General features: G+C 39.0%; 1 protein-coding gene across 5 annotated transcripts in view; it reads left to right on the top strand.

The window, feature by feature from the left end:
- The window catches only part of IFTAP (intraflagellar transport associated protein), a 78673-nt gene extending 78056 nt beyond the window's left edge, over positions 1-617 (top strand). For all 5 annotated transcript variants that reach the window (XM_056801938.1, XM_016423481.2, XM_056801936.1 and 2 more), the window contains one exon: positions 361-617. In XM_056801938.1, coding sequence (XP_056657916.1) covers positions 361-525 — 165 coding nt within the window. In that variant the 3' untranslated portion in view covers positions 526-617. The remainder of the gene's footprint in view (positions 1-360) is intronic.
- Positions 618-16430: the final 15813 nt, after the last annotated feature.

Here is a 16430-nt window from a genome sequence, read left to right as displayed (position 1 = left end):
GTTTAAAATACATTTTAATTTTCCCATAGCCCTGCAGCCTTGCCACTAGGACTGGTAAAAATGTAATGGATGTGTGCAGGGGAGACTTTCTGATTCTTTGCCTGGAGCCAGATTAGTTAATGATATTCATTCAGATACAGTATAGTACAAATGGGGCCTATTAAGAGGCTTGAATTAGGTCAAATTGAATAATTGAATTTATTCTTTTACTTAAAAACAGCTTAATCAGTTGAGAGTGCTGAAGTCTAAAAAAAGTTTAATTAAATATTAATACGTGGTGTATGTTTTCAACTTTTTTTTATCTTCCTTTAAAATCATTTCTGCATCTAAACCACATCTCCTTCCCCTTTATTATCCTAGGTATCTGGAGATGAAGTTCAGCCCTTCTCACTTGATGAAGAATTTGACTACGACACCGTGACGCTAACCCCCAAGTTCTCTAATGCAGAGATGAAAACAATTCTAGAAATGTCCAGCCGCAGTAGATTGAACCCTGGCCTGGAGGGCAAAGAACCAAATATCTGATTTGTAACAATATTTTCTTGCTTTCTTTTATTCCTCTTATTTTTATCAGACAATATTAGAATAAAAGGCAAATAAGTGCTGTACCTTAAGAACGTGTATGTGTATTAGGTAGCTTTTGTGGATGGGCCCACTTTGTATTGCCTGCGGTGTAGTTGGTGTTGTGGGAATTAGAGGAAGGAATCACACTTGTTCATTTTCCTCTGAGGATCTTACAATCGAATATCAAAGAGAGGACAAGTGGGTAGAGTCCATCTCTTGCCTCCATATCTTTGCCCTATGGGCTTCCCTGAATTGGAATGGCTGCGAAATCCGGGTTCTGCCGCTGTCTCCTACATAGGTCTTTCCTGAAGGATCAGACATGGTAGACATTTTTCCATTTCAAATTCCTTTATATATTTTTGGGAATATGTTGTATGTATTTGACCCTGCTCCCCTTCAGGACAATAGAAGTTCCTCAGTGCCAGGGATTATTTCATTTTTGTCTTTATATCCCCAGGATCTAGCACAGTACTTGGCACTTAGTAGGTATTTAATTGAATGTAGGGTAATCGAGTTGAAAAGCACATTCATTAAATAGGTGGAAATATTTAAAGATTAAGAATGAGTTCCTGAGAAAGGGGGGAGAGAGACAGAGACAGAAACAGTGACAGACAGAGACGGAGACAGAGAATAGAAATCATTGCAGGACTCGAGTGTCTGGAATTGAATGAGATTTTGGGAACATTCATTGAGATGATATTTGAGAATTTAAACAATCACTGTGTAGTCATTAAGTGGCTCACACATTCCTATTCTGAGGAGTAAAACGGAACTTCTAAGAGCTCTGTCTTCAAGAGGCTTATGATAGCATTGGGGAGTCAAGAAATAGAAAGTAACCATATATAATTGGTCAGAAGAAAGAGCAGAGAGATGGATTTTAGGAGAGACTTAGAATTCTAGTCCCTACCAGAGGCAACCAGAGGCCCTGCTGCCAGGAAGACCGTAGTTCAAATCCAATTTCACAGTCTTACCAGCTTTGTGACTCTGGGCAAGTTACTTCACTTCTGTCTGCCTCAATTTCCTCAATTATAAAATGGGAACAATAACAGCATCACCTCCCAGGGTCTTTGTGAGGATCGAATGGGATAATTTTTATAAAAAAGCACTTGGTACAGTGCCTGCCACATAGTAGTTGCTCTATAAATGTTCACTCTTTGTCCTCTCCCCCTGCCCTTCCCCACTGCCCCTACATTACTGTAGGACCCGAGAGACAGTGTGGTGTAATGGGAAGAGTGCAGGATTTGAAGTCAGGGTCTGGGTGGGAGCCAAGCTCTTTCATTTTCTCTCTGAAGGAACCTGGGCAAGTCCAGGTGACTAGATGACTTTTTAGTCACTCCAATTCCAAACTTATGAAGGCTCTCTCTCCCTTGGTCTTAGTTCCCTTACCTATAAAATGAGGTGGGTTAGATTAGAGGATTGCCAAGGCTCCTTCTAGCTCTTAAGATGCCTGAGTCTAATTGAGCTTCTATTTTTAGATCCAGGCATTGAATAGCAGTAGGACATGGCTAGCAGATAGTGTGAGAGTGAAGGAAGAAGAAGACAGTCTAAGGAGACAGATTGAAGCATTTGTGAATGGTCCTAACTGGGAACTGTCCATCCTCCCATTCCAGTAGGGCCAGCTACATGGAGCAATCCAATGTGCCTTTATTAAGTACCAACTGTGTAGAAGGGACCAGATGCTGGGGATACAATCACTGCCACCACCACAGTAACACCAGGCCCTTTCCTCAAGGGGCTTACCTTCTACGTGTAGACTAAGACACGGTTCAGTTTCCTCACTGGCAAAATGAGGACGTTTCTCTGAAATCACCAACTGGAGTCTTGGATCTTGGAAGGAGAGGCTTAGGAGGTCAGGAAGTAGAGGCCTCAAGGAGAGATGGCTTTTTTTCAGACACAAAGACAAAGAATGGGCTTCAGAAGAGCGAGGCTAGTGTTTTTCACCCAAGACTGGCATTAGTGTGTCTATTCCCCTTCGTACTTCCATGGCGTTTTCATTCTCTTGTGTTCCTGTCTGTGTCCCTCCTTTGAGGATCCACTCAATGGGTCACGAGCATCCTGCTGGTCATTTTGACGTTTTGTGGTGGCCAGTGTGGCTCAGGCTATCCAACTATTTATCATCCCTTGTTCTCAGCACGTGTCCTTTCTACCTCCTGGCCAGTCACCTCCTTGATATTTATGATCCATAATAAAAGGATACTTTAGACTTGAATGAACAAAAAGACAGTATGTTGATCATATGGTCAGGTGACAAAAAGGAGAGACTCGTGACTCTGCTGAATGCCAGAATCAGAATCCAGAAAGATTTCGAGCCTCCTGGAGTGATGGGTTGGTTTGGTAAGATGAAGTTTAGTAAGAAATAAGGCCCCTCGGACACTTCCTAGCTGTGACTCTAGGCAAGTCACTTAACCCCAATTACCTGGCCTTCGCTGCTCTTTTGCCTTAGAATTAATACTAGGACAGCAAGTAAGGGTTTTTTTTAAAAAAAGAATGTCCTCAGGCTAAGGAATCGATAGCCCAATATAGTACGAGACTACATAGAAAAGTGGCAGTTTGTTTAAAGAAGCCTGATGTTTTTACTTGACTGAGAGCCCATTAGGAGACGCTGGTGTGGTGTGGCAGCCACCACAGCCTCTCTAGTTTTGGGTTGCATGTACAGAATGAGGGAGAGACCTTTGGCGGGCACAGTGTTGGGTGTCATGTTTTTAGAAGGATCATCAAAAAGCTGCAGTGGGGAGGAAGGTCATCAAGATGGTGAAGGGATACAGTGCCAAGTTGTATGAGGAGTGTTGGCGAGATTTGGGTTCATTTTTCCCATGGAAGAGAAAATCAGGGGACCCGTGATACTCATCTTCCTATATCTGAAGGGGTTTCCTATGGCGGGATTAGATTTACTCTGCACGGCTCCAGTGGGTAGAGTAAGAACCAAATGTAGAGGGAGGGAAATTTTGACTCAACCTAGGAAGAACTTCCTCATCAATAGGGCTCTCTGAAAGGCAAGGGGTCTGTTATTTCTTCAGCGTACATCACTCTGATTAAGGAAATCCCCTCTCACAATGACGATGCTCTTGACTGAGAGTTTTAGAGGGCTGCCTAGAGCTCTGGGGTGCCGTGCTCACTCAGGTCACTCAGTTTGTGTCAAAGGTGAGACTTGAACCTAGGTCCTTCAATGCCAAGGCACTAGGCTTCACTGTTTTGGTGTCCATAGAAAGCTCAAGCTCACAGTATTGCTGTGTGTTTTTGTGTGTGTGTGTGTGTGTTGGGAACATTTCTATTGATAACTCGCTCCCTGATTTGGCATCGCAGTTAGCAAGAGGAGCTTTGTCTACTGGGCTCCAGAAATGGGAATGCTTGACTGTTTTCCAGCTTCTTTCCTCTTGGTAACATTCTGTGCATTTCTGTATTTGTGAGAGATGCGCCTGATGCCCTCACTTGATTTTTCTACAACCATCTCATAGAATCATAGAATCTTTGAGTTGGAGCAGAGATGTTGTTCACCATTTTAGGTTTGTGGACCCTTTGGCAGACTGATGTAGTCTATGGGCCCCTCACCCTCAGAGTAGTGTTTTAAAATAAAAATACATAGAATTATAAAGAAAATCAAAGACAAGTGAAAGTAAATTAGATGTAATTTCCTATCCTCCCACCCCATTCAAACACACAGGACACTAAATTTATCCAAGGATCCCTAAGGAGTGCATGCACTCCAGGTTAAAAACACCTGCCTTTGGGGTTGTCTGGTCCAACTCATGTCTGAAACCCCAAATTCCCTGAACATTTCTGATTTTTTTTTGAGAAAAGTGATGTGAAAACCCTGCCACTTGAATGAATAAATTTAAATCCTTTTGAGTGAAATTCTGCTTTGTCTTGGGGTTGGTGAGTAGGTGGTGGTGATGATGGGGCATCAAATCCTAGCATCTCTGCTGCTCTGTGGAGAGATCCCATGAATCAAAGAGAACAGCTTTGCACTTCCAGAGAAAGTGATTTGTTTCAGGCTGCTTCACAAATGGGAACCTCTTGACTCCTGCAATTGTGTGGTCTTGCTTTGATTGATAGATCCCACCTTGACTGGGCAAATGTCAGTTCAGGTCAGATGAATGAAGAGGAGGGGGAAGAAGAAGCCCCTGAGTATAACAGATCCAGTAGGAGAGAAAAACATCACATTTCCCAAAGTACCTTAAAAATGTGCAAGTGGCAATGCCAACTAGCCAGAACAGAGAAATTCAGCGCCAAGGCCAAAGCATCGGCCTCCACTCTGTCACATCTGTCTTCCCTGATTCTTTTTTGCAGCACATGCGGAGGGAGCATTCAAATCAGACTCATCCCCTGTGCTCAGTGTGCCTCAGGAAGGATGCCACTCAGCCCTGACAGTGGATTTCCCTCTTTACTCAATGAGTATCTTCTATTCATTTCCTATGAATGCGATATAGCCTTGAGGTCTCTTAAACTAAAGACAGCTTTGTCGATTGTTGTATGTTCAAATTCTAATGTTAAATAAGATAACTGAATGGTAAGAATACTTCAGATGCATCTGCAGGTTTCCCAGAAGCAACTGAAGAAATGATAGGGGGGAAACAAGTACATTAATAGGCTTTCTGAAAAAACAAAACAATCAACCCACCATCATCCACGAATAGAAGGGAATTCTGGAGGATAGCCCAAGTAAATTATTTTGCATTCTTGAGCTGGGAGGTCAAGGTGATTTGGCCTCCTCTACAGGAAGTTCAGAATTAGAACCAGACTAAAAGTTAACAAGAGGGAAAGCTAGGGGGCTTTGTGGATTCAGAATCAGAGACAGGAGGGCTTGGATTCAAATCTGGCCTCAGATATTCCTAGTAGGGTGACCCTGGACAAGTCACTTAATGCCCATTTCCTAGTCCTTACTGCTCTTCTACTTTGGAATCATTACACAGGATTAATTCTAAGATGGAAGGTAAGGGTTTTAAAGAAATTAACAACATTGAGGAGCTCAAGAAAGTCTGGAGAGAACTGTTCTTAATGGGAAACTATGCATGCGTGCACACACATCTATATTCTTTCCACAGAAATTTAGGAGGATGAGTGACAGCAGAAAACCTTGTTACCCCTTTTGATCATTCTTGTGGAAAAGTTTTGCTTCTTTGAGTTCACATTTTCTTCAGACAGATGTGTGCTGGGAATATGATAGATTTCCTGAAGTGAGGACAAGTGACTAATGGAAAATGGGTAACCAAAAAGAAAAGTTAGAAAGAAGTGATAGGAAAAGGAAAAATTCTAATTCAGCACCTAAATCTGGAAGAAATAAAATTCATTCATTCATTCATTCATTCATTCAACTAATACGTATGAACCTGTAGGCTGTACAAGCAAGGTACTGTGTGTGTTGCTGTGTAGGTTACAAAGATGAGCCCCTGCTTTCAAGGAATTTACTTTGATATTTCAATGCATCTGGGACCCCATCCATGTGGGTCCACCCTCTATTCAGCCTTGCTTGCCTAATCTGAGTAGTTCTCTTCCTGTACTCTCAGCAATCTGCCACCCCACCTGCTGGGACCCTTCATCTAAGGCTCTTGCCATTACATAGGTCCAGAGGGAGCCCAAATGATTCATTTTTCTATTCTCTTTCCTCTTCACTATGTGTTCTACTCAGTTTCCCAGCCCTACTTTTTTTCCCTGATGCTCTCTTTTATTCTGTGTCTTCACAGGAATTCCATGGCTGTAACATGTGCCAGCCTACTCGATGTCTTTCCGTCACCCTTTTTGTGAGCCTCTGCTTGAATTCTTAGAGTGATGGATGTTTAGAATCCTTCTTAAAAAAACATCAACATCACACTAAATCAGGAGTTCTTAACATTTTTCCTGTTATGGGCTTCTGTGGAAGTCTGGTGAAGCCAATGTCCCCTTTCGTAAAATATTTTAAATGTATAAAATAAAATGATGTGGATTACAAAGGAAGTTAGATGGAAATTCTTCCATTGAAATAGGTATGTTTTCAAAAAGTTCATGGACCCCAAGCTAAGAACCTCGGAACTAATGTCATTTTCTAGCCGCCCCCTCAATTCTGACTCTGTTTAAACTCCAGGAATCCGCCTCAGAGGTGATGATACTTGGTATTCAAGTCCTCTATATGAAAACAAACAGCTATGCTCTCCTACAACAGTACAAAATGGGTCACTCTGGATAAAGGCTCTATAGGCAGACATCAATTTGTTGAAGGATAGTGTTTCAAAAAGATTGTTTTATAAATAACATTGTTTGGAACTTGATACACATTTCCCCACAGAAACAATGTTATAGATGATGGTTTGGTTTCCAGACCCGACAACAAAAGGCCATGTAAGCCGTGCTGAGAAATGGTGATCATGAATAACACTGGTTCTAAGGGAAAACTCAATCAGAATTCTGATTTAGGAGGGGTGCCAGAGGAAAGACAGTACAGTGGAATAAACACTGGATTTAGAGGCAGAAGATTTAGGTTCAAATCCTCGCTTACTGTGTGAATTTCAGCAACTCACACCAACTCTGAGCCTTCTTTCCTCATAAGTAAAATGAAATTAGATTAAAGGACCTTTGAGAGGTTCCTTCTAATCTCTAAATCTACGATTCCATGATACATTGTGGCCCCAGCAATACTTAAGATCCACAACCTTCTACATGATTTTATACAAAACAGATTTTCAGTAATGAATTCAGTAATTGAATAAATGATTGAAAATTTCCTGTTACTGACTCCATCAGCAAAGGGGAAATAGCTTTCTGGGCATCTCAAACAGTGGTAGGAAAGCACCATGGCATCTGCAATGGCAGTGGGGAGAAGGGGATCTTAGGCTACCCAGAGTGGAGGAGAGGTCTTGAGAGCTGAATTCCTGGTCAGGACAGCTATATCCATATAAAGGATGTTTGTAACTTGGGTATTTTTGAGTTGGGAATGTCCAATAAATGAAGAACTTTAATATTATGATTATATATAATTAATAATATAATGTTATTATAATTAATAATAATAATAATAAAATAACAATATTTAAATTGATTCTTGAATTAAGTATAGTCAAAAGACAATTCTATGTTCCCCTCAAGGTATATTTTCTTAAAATAAGTAACATTTATATATTATACATTATATTATATATATTATATAATTATATAACCATCATAATTATATATTATTAATATATTATAGAATTATACTATAATTACACTATATTATTAATATAGTGTATAATTATAATATAATAGTTACATAGCATGATTAATATATTTTATAATATACAATATATAACCATTATATATTACATTGTATATGATAAATATACAATATATAACATGATATATACCATCTATATATACAATATATAACATATATAAATATACAATATATAACAGTTATATGTTACATTGTATATGATGTAATATATAACTGTTATATATTATATATATATACAATATTGTATATAATGTAATACATAATGATTATATATTGTATATAATATAAAATAGTTGTTATATAATATAATTATATTATTAATATAATATATAATTATAATAGTTATATATCACAATTAATATATCACACAATATAATATATAATCATTATATAATATATAAAATATAATATATAATAGTTATAATTATATATTATTAATGTTATAGAATTATAACTACAATATAATATATTATTACTATAGTATATAATGATAATATAATAGTTATATAATTATATATTATATGATATACACATATATTAACATTATAATGTTAAGTAAGTATATACTTTTTTGTTATGGAAACAAAAGATGCAGTTCATCATGTAGCATTGTTTGATTTGGGGAAGAGAAGTTCATGAAAAGCAGCTCTAGATGTCTCATGAATTTTGATTTCCTGAAGTAGGAATGGGAACAAGTAATTCCAATTTCTGTAAAAATAAGAGACAAGTTTATATATGAATATTATCACTCGAATTCGTGAAAGTTCGCTTTTGCTTGGAGGAGGAGAAGAAGATTCATTCTGTTGTGTTTCCCTACTGGAAGTGCGGTGAGCTAGCAATATAGGTTAAAACACATGATACTTAATTATGTAATGCCTTGCCTTTTCTCAGCAATGCAGCATTTCTTCAGTGTTTTTGTTGGTTCCACATCAGATCACATTACATTGCTATCTCCATTGTGTGCACTTGGGATATCGGCATCCTTGTTAAGATTAAAAAATAAATCCAATAACTCTTAAAATTGTGTTAATATCGGCTATGTTCTCGGAGAGAAATTAGCATCAATTTTACTTGAGATTGAAAAGTATTTTCAAAGGATAGCTTTGTGCAAGTGGCGGTAAATGGCGCTTGAAGTAATTAGGGTGTTTAACAACCAGGCAGGAAAAAAGCCACTAATTACTCCCAGCTTCATTTTCCCCCCTGCAAGGAGAAGGAAACCTGGAAAAGATTTAAATTTTATAAAGACTGAGGACATTAAAAAAATTTTTTTTTTACTATGGATGATTAGGGGGCCAGAGGGAGAGTAAACACTTTAAAAGAGTACTTTGTGATCAATAGTTCAACATTTTAGAAGTGCCTATTATGTCCAGAACACTTGACTAGGTTCTGGGAGAGATCCCAAGTTAACCTTGCTGAGGTCCATACCATCTCCTGACTGATCTTGAGAATGGATATTGCTTTGCTACTAGCAAACATTCTTTGTCATCTTAGCCAAATCATTTTCCTACCCTGGGTCTCAGGTTTGACACATGTGAAATGAGTCTGATTCAGCCTTGGTGAACCTTTTCTGAGTTCGAGTGCCGAGAGGGCAAATTCAAGCTGTCTGTGAGCCCCTGCATTACTGAGAGAGAGCAGAGAGAGGAATTGCTTGCTTTGGGTCCTGGACAGAGGGATGGGCATGCAAAAATGTCCTCAGATTCTGGGAAGAGGGGTAATGGAGCAGCTCCCCAAGTCAGCTCTGCACTTGTGCCACTTCTTCACCAATGCTGGACTAAATGATGGCCAAGTTTCCTGCCAGCTCTGAGATTCTGTGCCCTCTAAGGCATTTGAACTCCCTCAGGGAAAGCAAATGGTTTTTTGTTGTTTGTGGAGGACTGGCAAGGGTTCTTGATTTTTGCCTTTGTCTTGCACATAGTAGGCACTTTAGAACATTCTTGTTGAATTGAGAATGGCATCCTGCTATTGCCACAATGCTTGACTTATGCTAGGCCATCACGTAGTGCGATTCTGTTAACAAAAAAGAATCTGGTTTCATGTTTTCATGGGGTTTGTACTGACCTTCCCTCTTCCTGCCTCTCTCCCTTGAATGATATTTCTATTATTTCTCAGAAAGATAATGATACATATGTTCAGGGCCCTTTCAGCTCTAAATCTAGTGGTCCTGTGAGCCTGTGGACAGAATAAAGTAGGATTAGGCTTGTGTTTTTTTTTAACTCCATTTTTGTTCCTTTAGGAACATCATCTTCTCAGCTTGTGGCTTTGTGCGTACCAACCAGTCCTGCTCTCCCCGTGTCCTATTCTAAAATGTTATTACATAGATTTGTTTTTTTTAAGCCATGTTTTCAAGATGTGGCTGTCTAAATGCAGGTGCACAGTATCTGGGCATAGGTTTTTGGTTACCAAAAGCCCCAACAACCCTCTGCCTGTATCTGGTATTACAGGTGAGGGGTTGTGGGGGAGAAACAAGAAACTTGGCTGGGTTTGTTTTGTTTTGGCTGTTTTGGGCAACATTCTTCCATCAGGGTAAAGTTTTAGAGAATGAACTGGATGTAGAAACAGGGAAGACTGCTTTGAATCTTGGCTCCAGTACCGTGGGACTCAAAGCTTCAGTATCCCAGAGCCTCATTTGTTTTATAAAATGGATCAGAGGCTCATGGAGCTACAGGTGGAAGGAAGCTGAGAAGCACATAAGAAATGCATTGGCTATGATATTGTTGTTCAGTCATTTCAATGACGTCCCTGTTGATGACCCCATTTGGGGTTTTCTCGGCAAAGATAATGGAGTGGTTTGCCATTTCTTTCTCCAGTTTATTTTACAGATGAGGAAACTGAGGTGATGAGTGTTAAGTGACTAGCCCAGAGTCATGACGAGTGTTAAGTGACTAGCCCAGGGTCATGTAGCTAGTAATGATCTAAGGCCAGAACTCAGGAAGGGGAGCTCCTGACTCCAGACCTGGTGCTCTATCTACTGTGCCATGGAGCTGCCTCTATGAATTTGCTATAACAGGCAACAATAAAGGCTAATGACTAGCACTTTAAGATTTACACAGTGCTTTATACATTATCTCATTTAATTCTTATTCCAGTTCTGTGAGGCAGATGCTGTTATCCTCACATGAGAAAACAGAAGTTCTGAGGGGTTAAATAACTCGAGCAGGGTCACCCAGCCTGGAAATGATGTCTCAAGGCAGTGTTCAAATTCAGATTTTCCTGACTCCAACTCTAGTGCTCTATCCATTAGGCTTCACTACTCCCTAGAAAAGTGACACATTATCATATGTTCTTCATCTAGCAAATCCAACGAAATCAGATCCTTTTCCTTTTATAAAATATCTGTTTCTTTTTTTGTTTTTGTTTTTTGGCCAGTATCTTGGAGACCTTTGCTACCCACAATGCTTCTCTTTGTGCTGAACTGGAGCTCAGATAACCACCCTTTACCAGTTATTTAACCAAAGTGGCTCTATTAGTAAAGGGGAAGAACATAGCAAATCTGGTGGTAAACATTCCCATATGGGAATTTCCCCCAAGCCTGTAAATGATGAAAACACAATGACTGATTAAACATTAAATGCCCACTGTAAGGTCAGCACCATCTTGGGCACTGTAGGGATTATTTTATTTTCATAAAGATATTAAATTTTACCAATTAGAAGTAATAATATTCCACATAAAATTTCTGAAGCTATATGATCCAAATTGTGTCCTCCCTCTCTTCCCCTCCTTCTCCGAGCTGATAATCAATTGACCTGGCTTATATGTGTATTATTATGCAGAACATGCAAGGATTATTTTAAATCATCCCACAGAAGCACATATTTGTATAAGCTTAATATTGTTGGAGAAATCAATATGGAATTGGGAATTCAATTCAAACTCTATTTAGTACTTTGTCCATTTCATGACTCTTTTACATAGTGTAATAATGAAAGTAAAATATTAAATGTAATATTAACTTTAAAAGATTATGGCTGCTGTCTATAAAATTAGCTCTCAAGTCACAAGTCTGTCAGTATCTCTTAACAATTAAGTTTTAATCAAAATGGAGATAAAGTAAAAAGAGGGAAATGTAGGAAGGAGACAGAAAATATCCCTTAGCTACAATACCCTAAGCTGAATCAGGAAGCCAAAATCCGAATCCTGTCAAGCCACCAAAGTCCGCAAAAGCCCTCCAGTGCACAGCAGGCACCAGATTTCCCCCTCCTAACTGTGTTCCACTGAAGCACCAACCCCCAGAGAGCACTCCCTGGTCCCCAACACACCCTTTTTCCTCACCTCCTTTCTACACATGCAAAATGGGATGCTTGGGGAGTGGATTCTATCTACACAATAGCCTTCTTCTTTTCATGTATTAAACAATAACAACAAATAAGCCTTACTCTCTATCTTAGTAAAACTCTAAGACTGAAAAGCAAGGGCCATGCAAATGAGGGTAAGTGACTTGACCAGGGTCATATAACTAGGAAGTGTCTGAGGCCATATTTGAATCTAGATGTTCCTGACTCTGGGCCTGGTGACAGCTTCAACAACTTCTTCTTCTTCTTCTTCTTCTTCTTCTTCTTCTTCTTCTTCTTCTTCTTCTTCTTCTTCTTCTTCTTCTTCTTCTTCTTCTTCTTCTTCTTCTTCTTCTTCTTCTTCTTCTTCTTCTTCTTCTTCTTCTTCTTCTTCTTCTTCTTCTTCTTCTTCTTCTTCTTCTTCTTCTTCTTCTTCTTCTTCTTCTTCTTCTTCTTCTTCTTCTTCTTCTTCTTCTTCTTCTTCTTCTTCTTCTTCTTCTTCTTCTTCTTCTTCTTCTTCTTCTTCTTCTTCTTCTTCTTCTTCTTCTTCTTCTTCTTCTTCTTCTTCTTCTTCTTCTTCTTCTTCTTCTTCTTTTCTTCTCCTTCTCCTCCTCCTCCTTCTCTTCCTTCTCCTTGTCCTCCCCCTCCTCCTTTTCTTCTTCTTTCTTCCTTCTTCCTCCTCCTTCTTCCCCTTCCCCTTCTCCTCCTCCTCCTCCTTCTCCTCTTTATTCTTCCCCCTCCCTTTCCCTTTCCTTTTCCCCTTCCCCTTCCCTTTCCCCTGCTCCTTCTCCTCCTTCCCCTTCCCCTTCTCCTTCTCCTCCTTCTCTTTTTCCTCCTCTTCCTCTTCTTCTAGAAAACCACACACATCTATATATTTATCTATCTGAATTAATAAGGAAACTTAGGAGAATTCTTTCTGTTTTTAGAGGCTGAGCTGACTCTAATGGGGAAATATATTGGGCAAGTCATAGTATACTGAAAAGAACACTGGATTTGGAACAGGAAATAATGGGTTTAAGTTCTGTCTCTGCTCTGTGACCTTTGTGACTTTGTTAATCTGCTTTTATGTCTTTGGATCTTAGCCTCACTATTTGTAAAATGAGGTTGTTGGATTTCAAGGATCTCTTTCTTTTTCTTTATTTAATAGAATCAATTCCCAGATATCCCAGCCCTTCTTTCCCCTACACCACAGAAGCTACCATCCAACAAAAGATGTGTATTAGTGTCCTCATTTTTCCACATCCTCTCCAACATTTTTCATTTTGCCCCTTTATTAGCCAATCCAATATATGTGAAATAATATCTCAGAATTATTTTAATGTGCATTTCTTTAATCAGTAGTGATTTAGAGCATTTTAAAATATACCTATACATATATATACACACACACACATACACACACACAGCTTTGACTTCATTCAAAAACTGTGTTCATATCTTTTACTCATTTATCAATTGAGGGATGACTCTATTCTTACAAATTTGACAAGGTTTTCTCTATATTTTAGATAGGAGACCTCTATCCAAGAAACTGTCTATAAAATTCCCTCTTCACAAATTTCTGTTTTCATTCTACTCTTGGCTACATTAGTTTTGTTTAAGAGTCACTTTCAACTAAAAAAAAAGCCCAACTATGAACCCAATCATACATTTGGATGGCAAAACATCCCTAGGTCAGCTCATGTATGCCCTCTTTATTTTTTCAAGAATGTTAATCCTTTTAAAATTATCTTTTTATTAGGGACTTAATCATTAAAAAGTACAAATATTTTGATATGCAAAGAACAAAAGAAAGGATTATAGGTGAAACCATGAGTGTCTGGTTACAGTTTGTTTTTAAAAGGCATATTAAATTGAACAAGACAGCAAGGTAAGGTTTCATCTCAAATGCAGCAAATTAGCAAAGATGAGACAAGATAAGAATTGTCCATTTTGGAGGTGGTGTTATGGGAAGATGGGTACAATAATGTATGATTGATGGGGCTGTAGATCGATCCAACAATTCTCAAAAACAATTTGGAATTATTCAAAGAAATAGACCAAAATGTCCATATTTTTTTATTCATAGATTCCACTGTAAGCCTGATACCCAAAGGAGCGCTGAGATATTTATAGTAATACTTTTTTTTTTGTAGTAACAGAGAAATGGGGAAAAGTAGATAACCATCCACTGAGGAATGGTTGAATAAATTATAGAGCCTGAATATACTGGAATATTTCTGGGTTGTAAAGACAAACAAAAAATCAACAATGAATATGGTGAATATGAAGATGTATGGGAAGATATTTGAATGGATGCAAAATAAAATAAGAAGACGTGGAAAAAGAACATGCTTAATGACTAATGATGTAAATGGAAAGGACAATAAAAGAATGGACATTGAATGTTGCAAAATTATAATGATCAAGCTTGACCCACCTCCTCCAAACCTACCTCTCTATCGTTTCTCTTTTTTTCCCTTTAAACCCTTACCTTCCATCTTAGAGCTAATACAGTTTATTGATTCTAAGGCAGAAGAGTAGTAAGGGCTAGGCAATGGGGAGTTAAGTGACTCGCCCAGGGTCACACAGCTAAGAAGTGTCTGAGGCCAGATTTGTCTCAAGGCCTGGCTCTCAATCTACTGAGCCACCCAGCTGCCCCACTCTCCACCATCTCTTTGTAGAGATTGGGGTTATGAGTATGGAAACTGCATGTAATATCAGAATTTTTAAAAAACCCTTAGCTTCTGTCATATATTCTGTATATATATACATATATATATATTCTGTGTATATATATATTCTGTATATATATATATACATATATATTCTGTGTATATATATATATTCTGTATATATATATATATATACAGAACCAATATTCTGTATTGGTTCAAAGGCAGAAGAGTGGTAAGGGCTAGACAATGGGGGTTAAGTGACTTACCCAGGGTCACACAGTTGGGAAGTGTCTGAGGCCAGATTTGAACCCAGGACCTCTCATCTCTAGACCTGGTTCTTAATCCACAGAGCCACCCAGCTTCTCCCCAGAATTTTTTTTTGTTATGTTGATTATTTTTATTGAACAGATTCTCCCCCCCTACCCCAATACTCTTTGCTATAAGGGATCGTCTGGGCTGGGAGTGAGCATAATGTTAGAGAGACACATTGAAAAAAAAGAAAGATATTAATACATTTTTATTTTTAAAAATGAGAAATAAAAATATTTTTATGTGTAATTTGAAAATAATATTTTAAAAAATACTGAAAAGGGGGCAGTAACAAAACCAGTCTGTTTACACCCACTTTGGAATTTCTTTTTGTTGACTAGTGCATTTATTCTTTAAACATTTTTTTAAATTTCAGTTTTCAATTCTCTCCTACCTTCCCTCCCCCTAATTGAGAAGGCAAGAAATCTAATATTTGGTGTAGTTTTGGATACTATATTCCTGCACCTTTATTACTGCCCCATAATTTATCTTCCCCTCCCTAAATTTGAAGCCCTTCACTGTAACAAAAAGTACAGACAAACAAAACAGCCTGACAGGTTGACCGTGTCGGAAGAAGCGTCTGATCCTGATCTCCAGCCACTGCCCCTCTAAGCGGTGAGAGGCATGCCCATCTTAGAAGGCAGAGCCCTTTGGCCTTGCCAGTTCCCTTTGGTATCCGAATGCTGCTGCACAGATGGCTGCAAGCTCCCTTTGTAGTGGTGCAGACTTGACATGAAAGGCAGAGAAACCTTTGACAGCCATCCCTCTCAACCCCACAAGAACAGCTACCGGGAGCCACAAAGATGAAAGCTCCAGATAGTGGGGGCATTCCCACCACTGAACGCTCTCTTGTGGGCGAGTGACAGTTGACACAGGTGGGCGTTAGGGGCTGCCTTTCTTTTGAAGTCTGTCTGTTGAAAGCCAGTGCCACCTGTAGGTGATTTGGGGGCTTTTCTGGTCAACTGAGCCAGGTGGTCATTCCCTGCCCATCCATGCTGAGAGCCATAGGTGGTAAGAGATCCAATAAGGGTTCAAGAGTTGGGGGGAGGGACAAGGTGGCAAGTCAGGTAAACCTTGGTGCCGTGTGGCCGTTGGAGATGATGCTCTACCAACTGGGTTTTTCAGGAACTGGGACAAGTGGCTCATCTGTCTCTTACCTTGAGTTGGTTCAGAGAAAGCCCGTGTTGGCTTCACTTGGGTTACTGTCTGCTGGTGTTTGAAGGGGGGGGGAAATCACATATTAAATGATATTGTAATTTCCTTAAGTAAATAGCATTTGTTGGAAATTACAGGGCCCTATTTTGTCTAGATTCACAATTAACAGAAGCCCATTGTAATACAGCATGGCACCCAAGATGTTTCGTTCATTAATAAAACCCTAGAAAGGAGAATGAAACTCTTAGGCAATTGCATTGTGTTTTACCGAAATCTTGGTTTTTTTTTTCC

The sequence above is a fragment of the Monodelphis domestica genome, chromosome 6 (genome assembly GCF_027887165.1).
Source record: "Monodelphis domestica isolate mMonDom1 chromosome 6, mMonDom1.pri, whole genome shotgun sequence".
In the NCBI taxonomy this organism is placed as follows: domain Eukaryota; kingdom Metazoa; phylum Chordata; class Mammalia; order Didelphimorphia; family Didelphidae; genus Monodelphis; species Monodelphis domestica.
The sequence above is the reverse complement of the archived record's forward strand: the minus strand, read 5'-3'. Positions and strand labels throughout refer to the sequence as shown.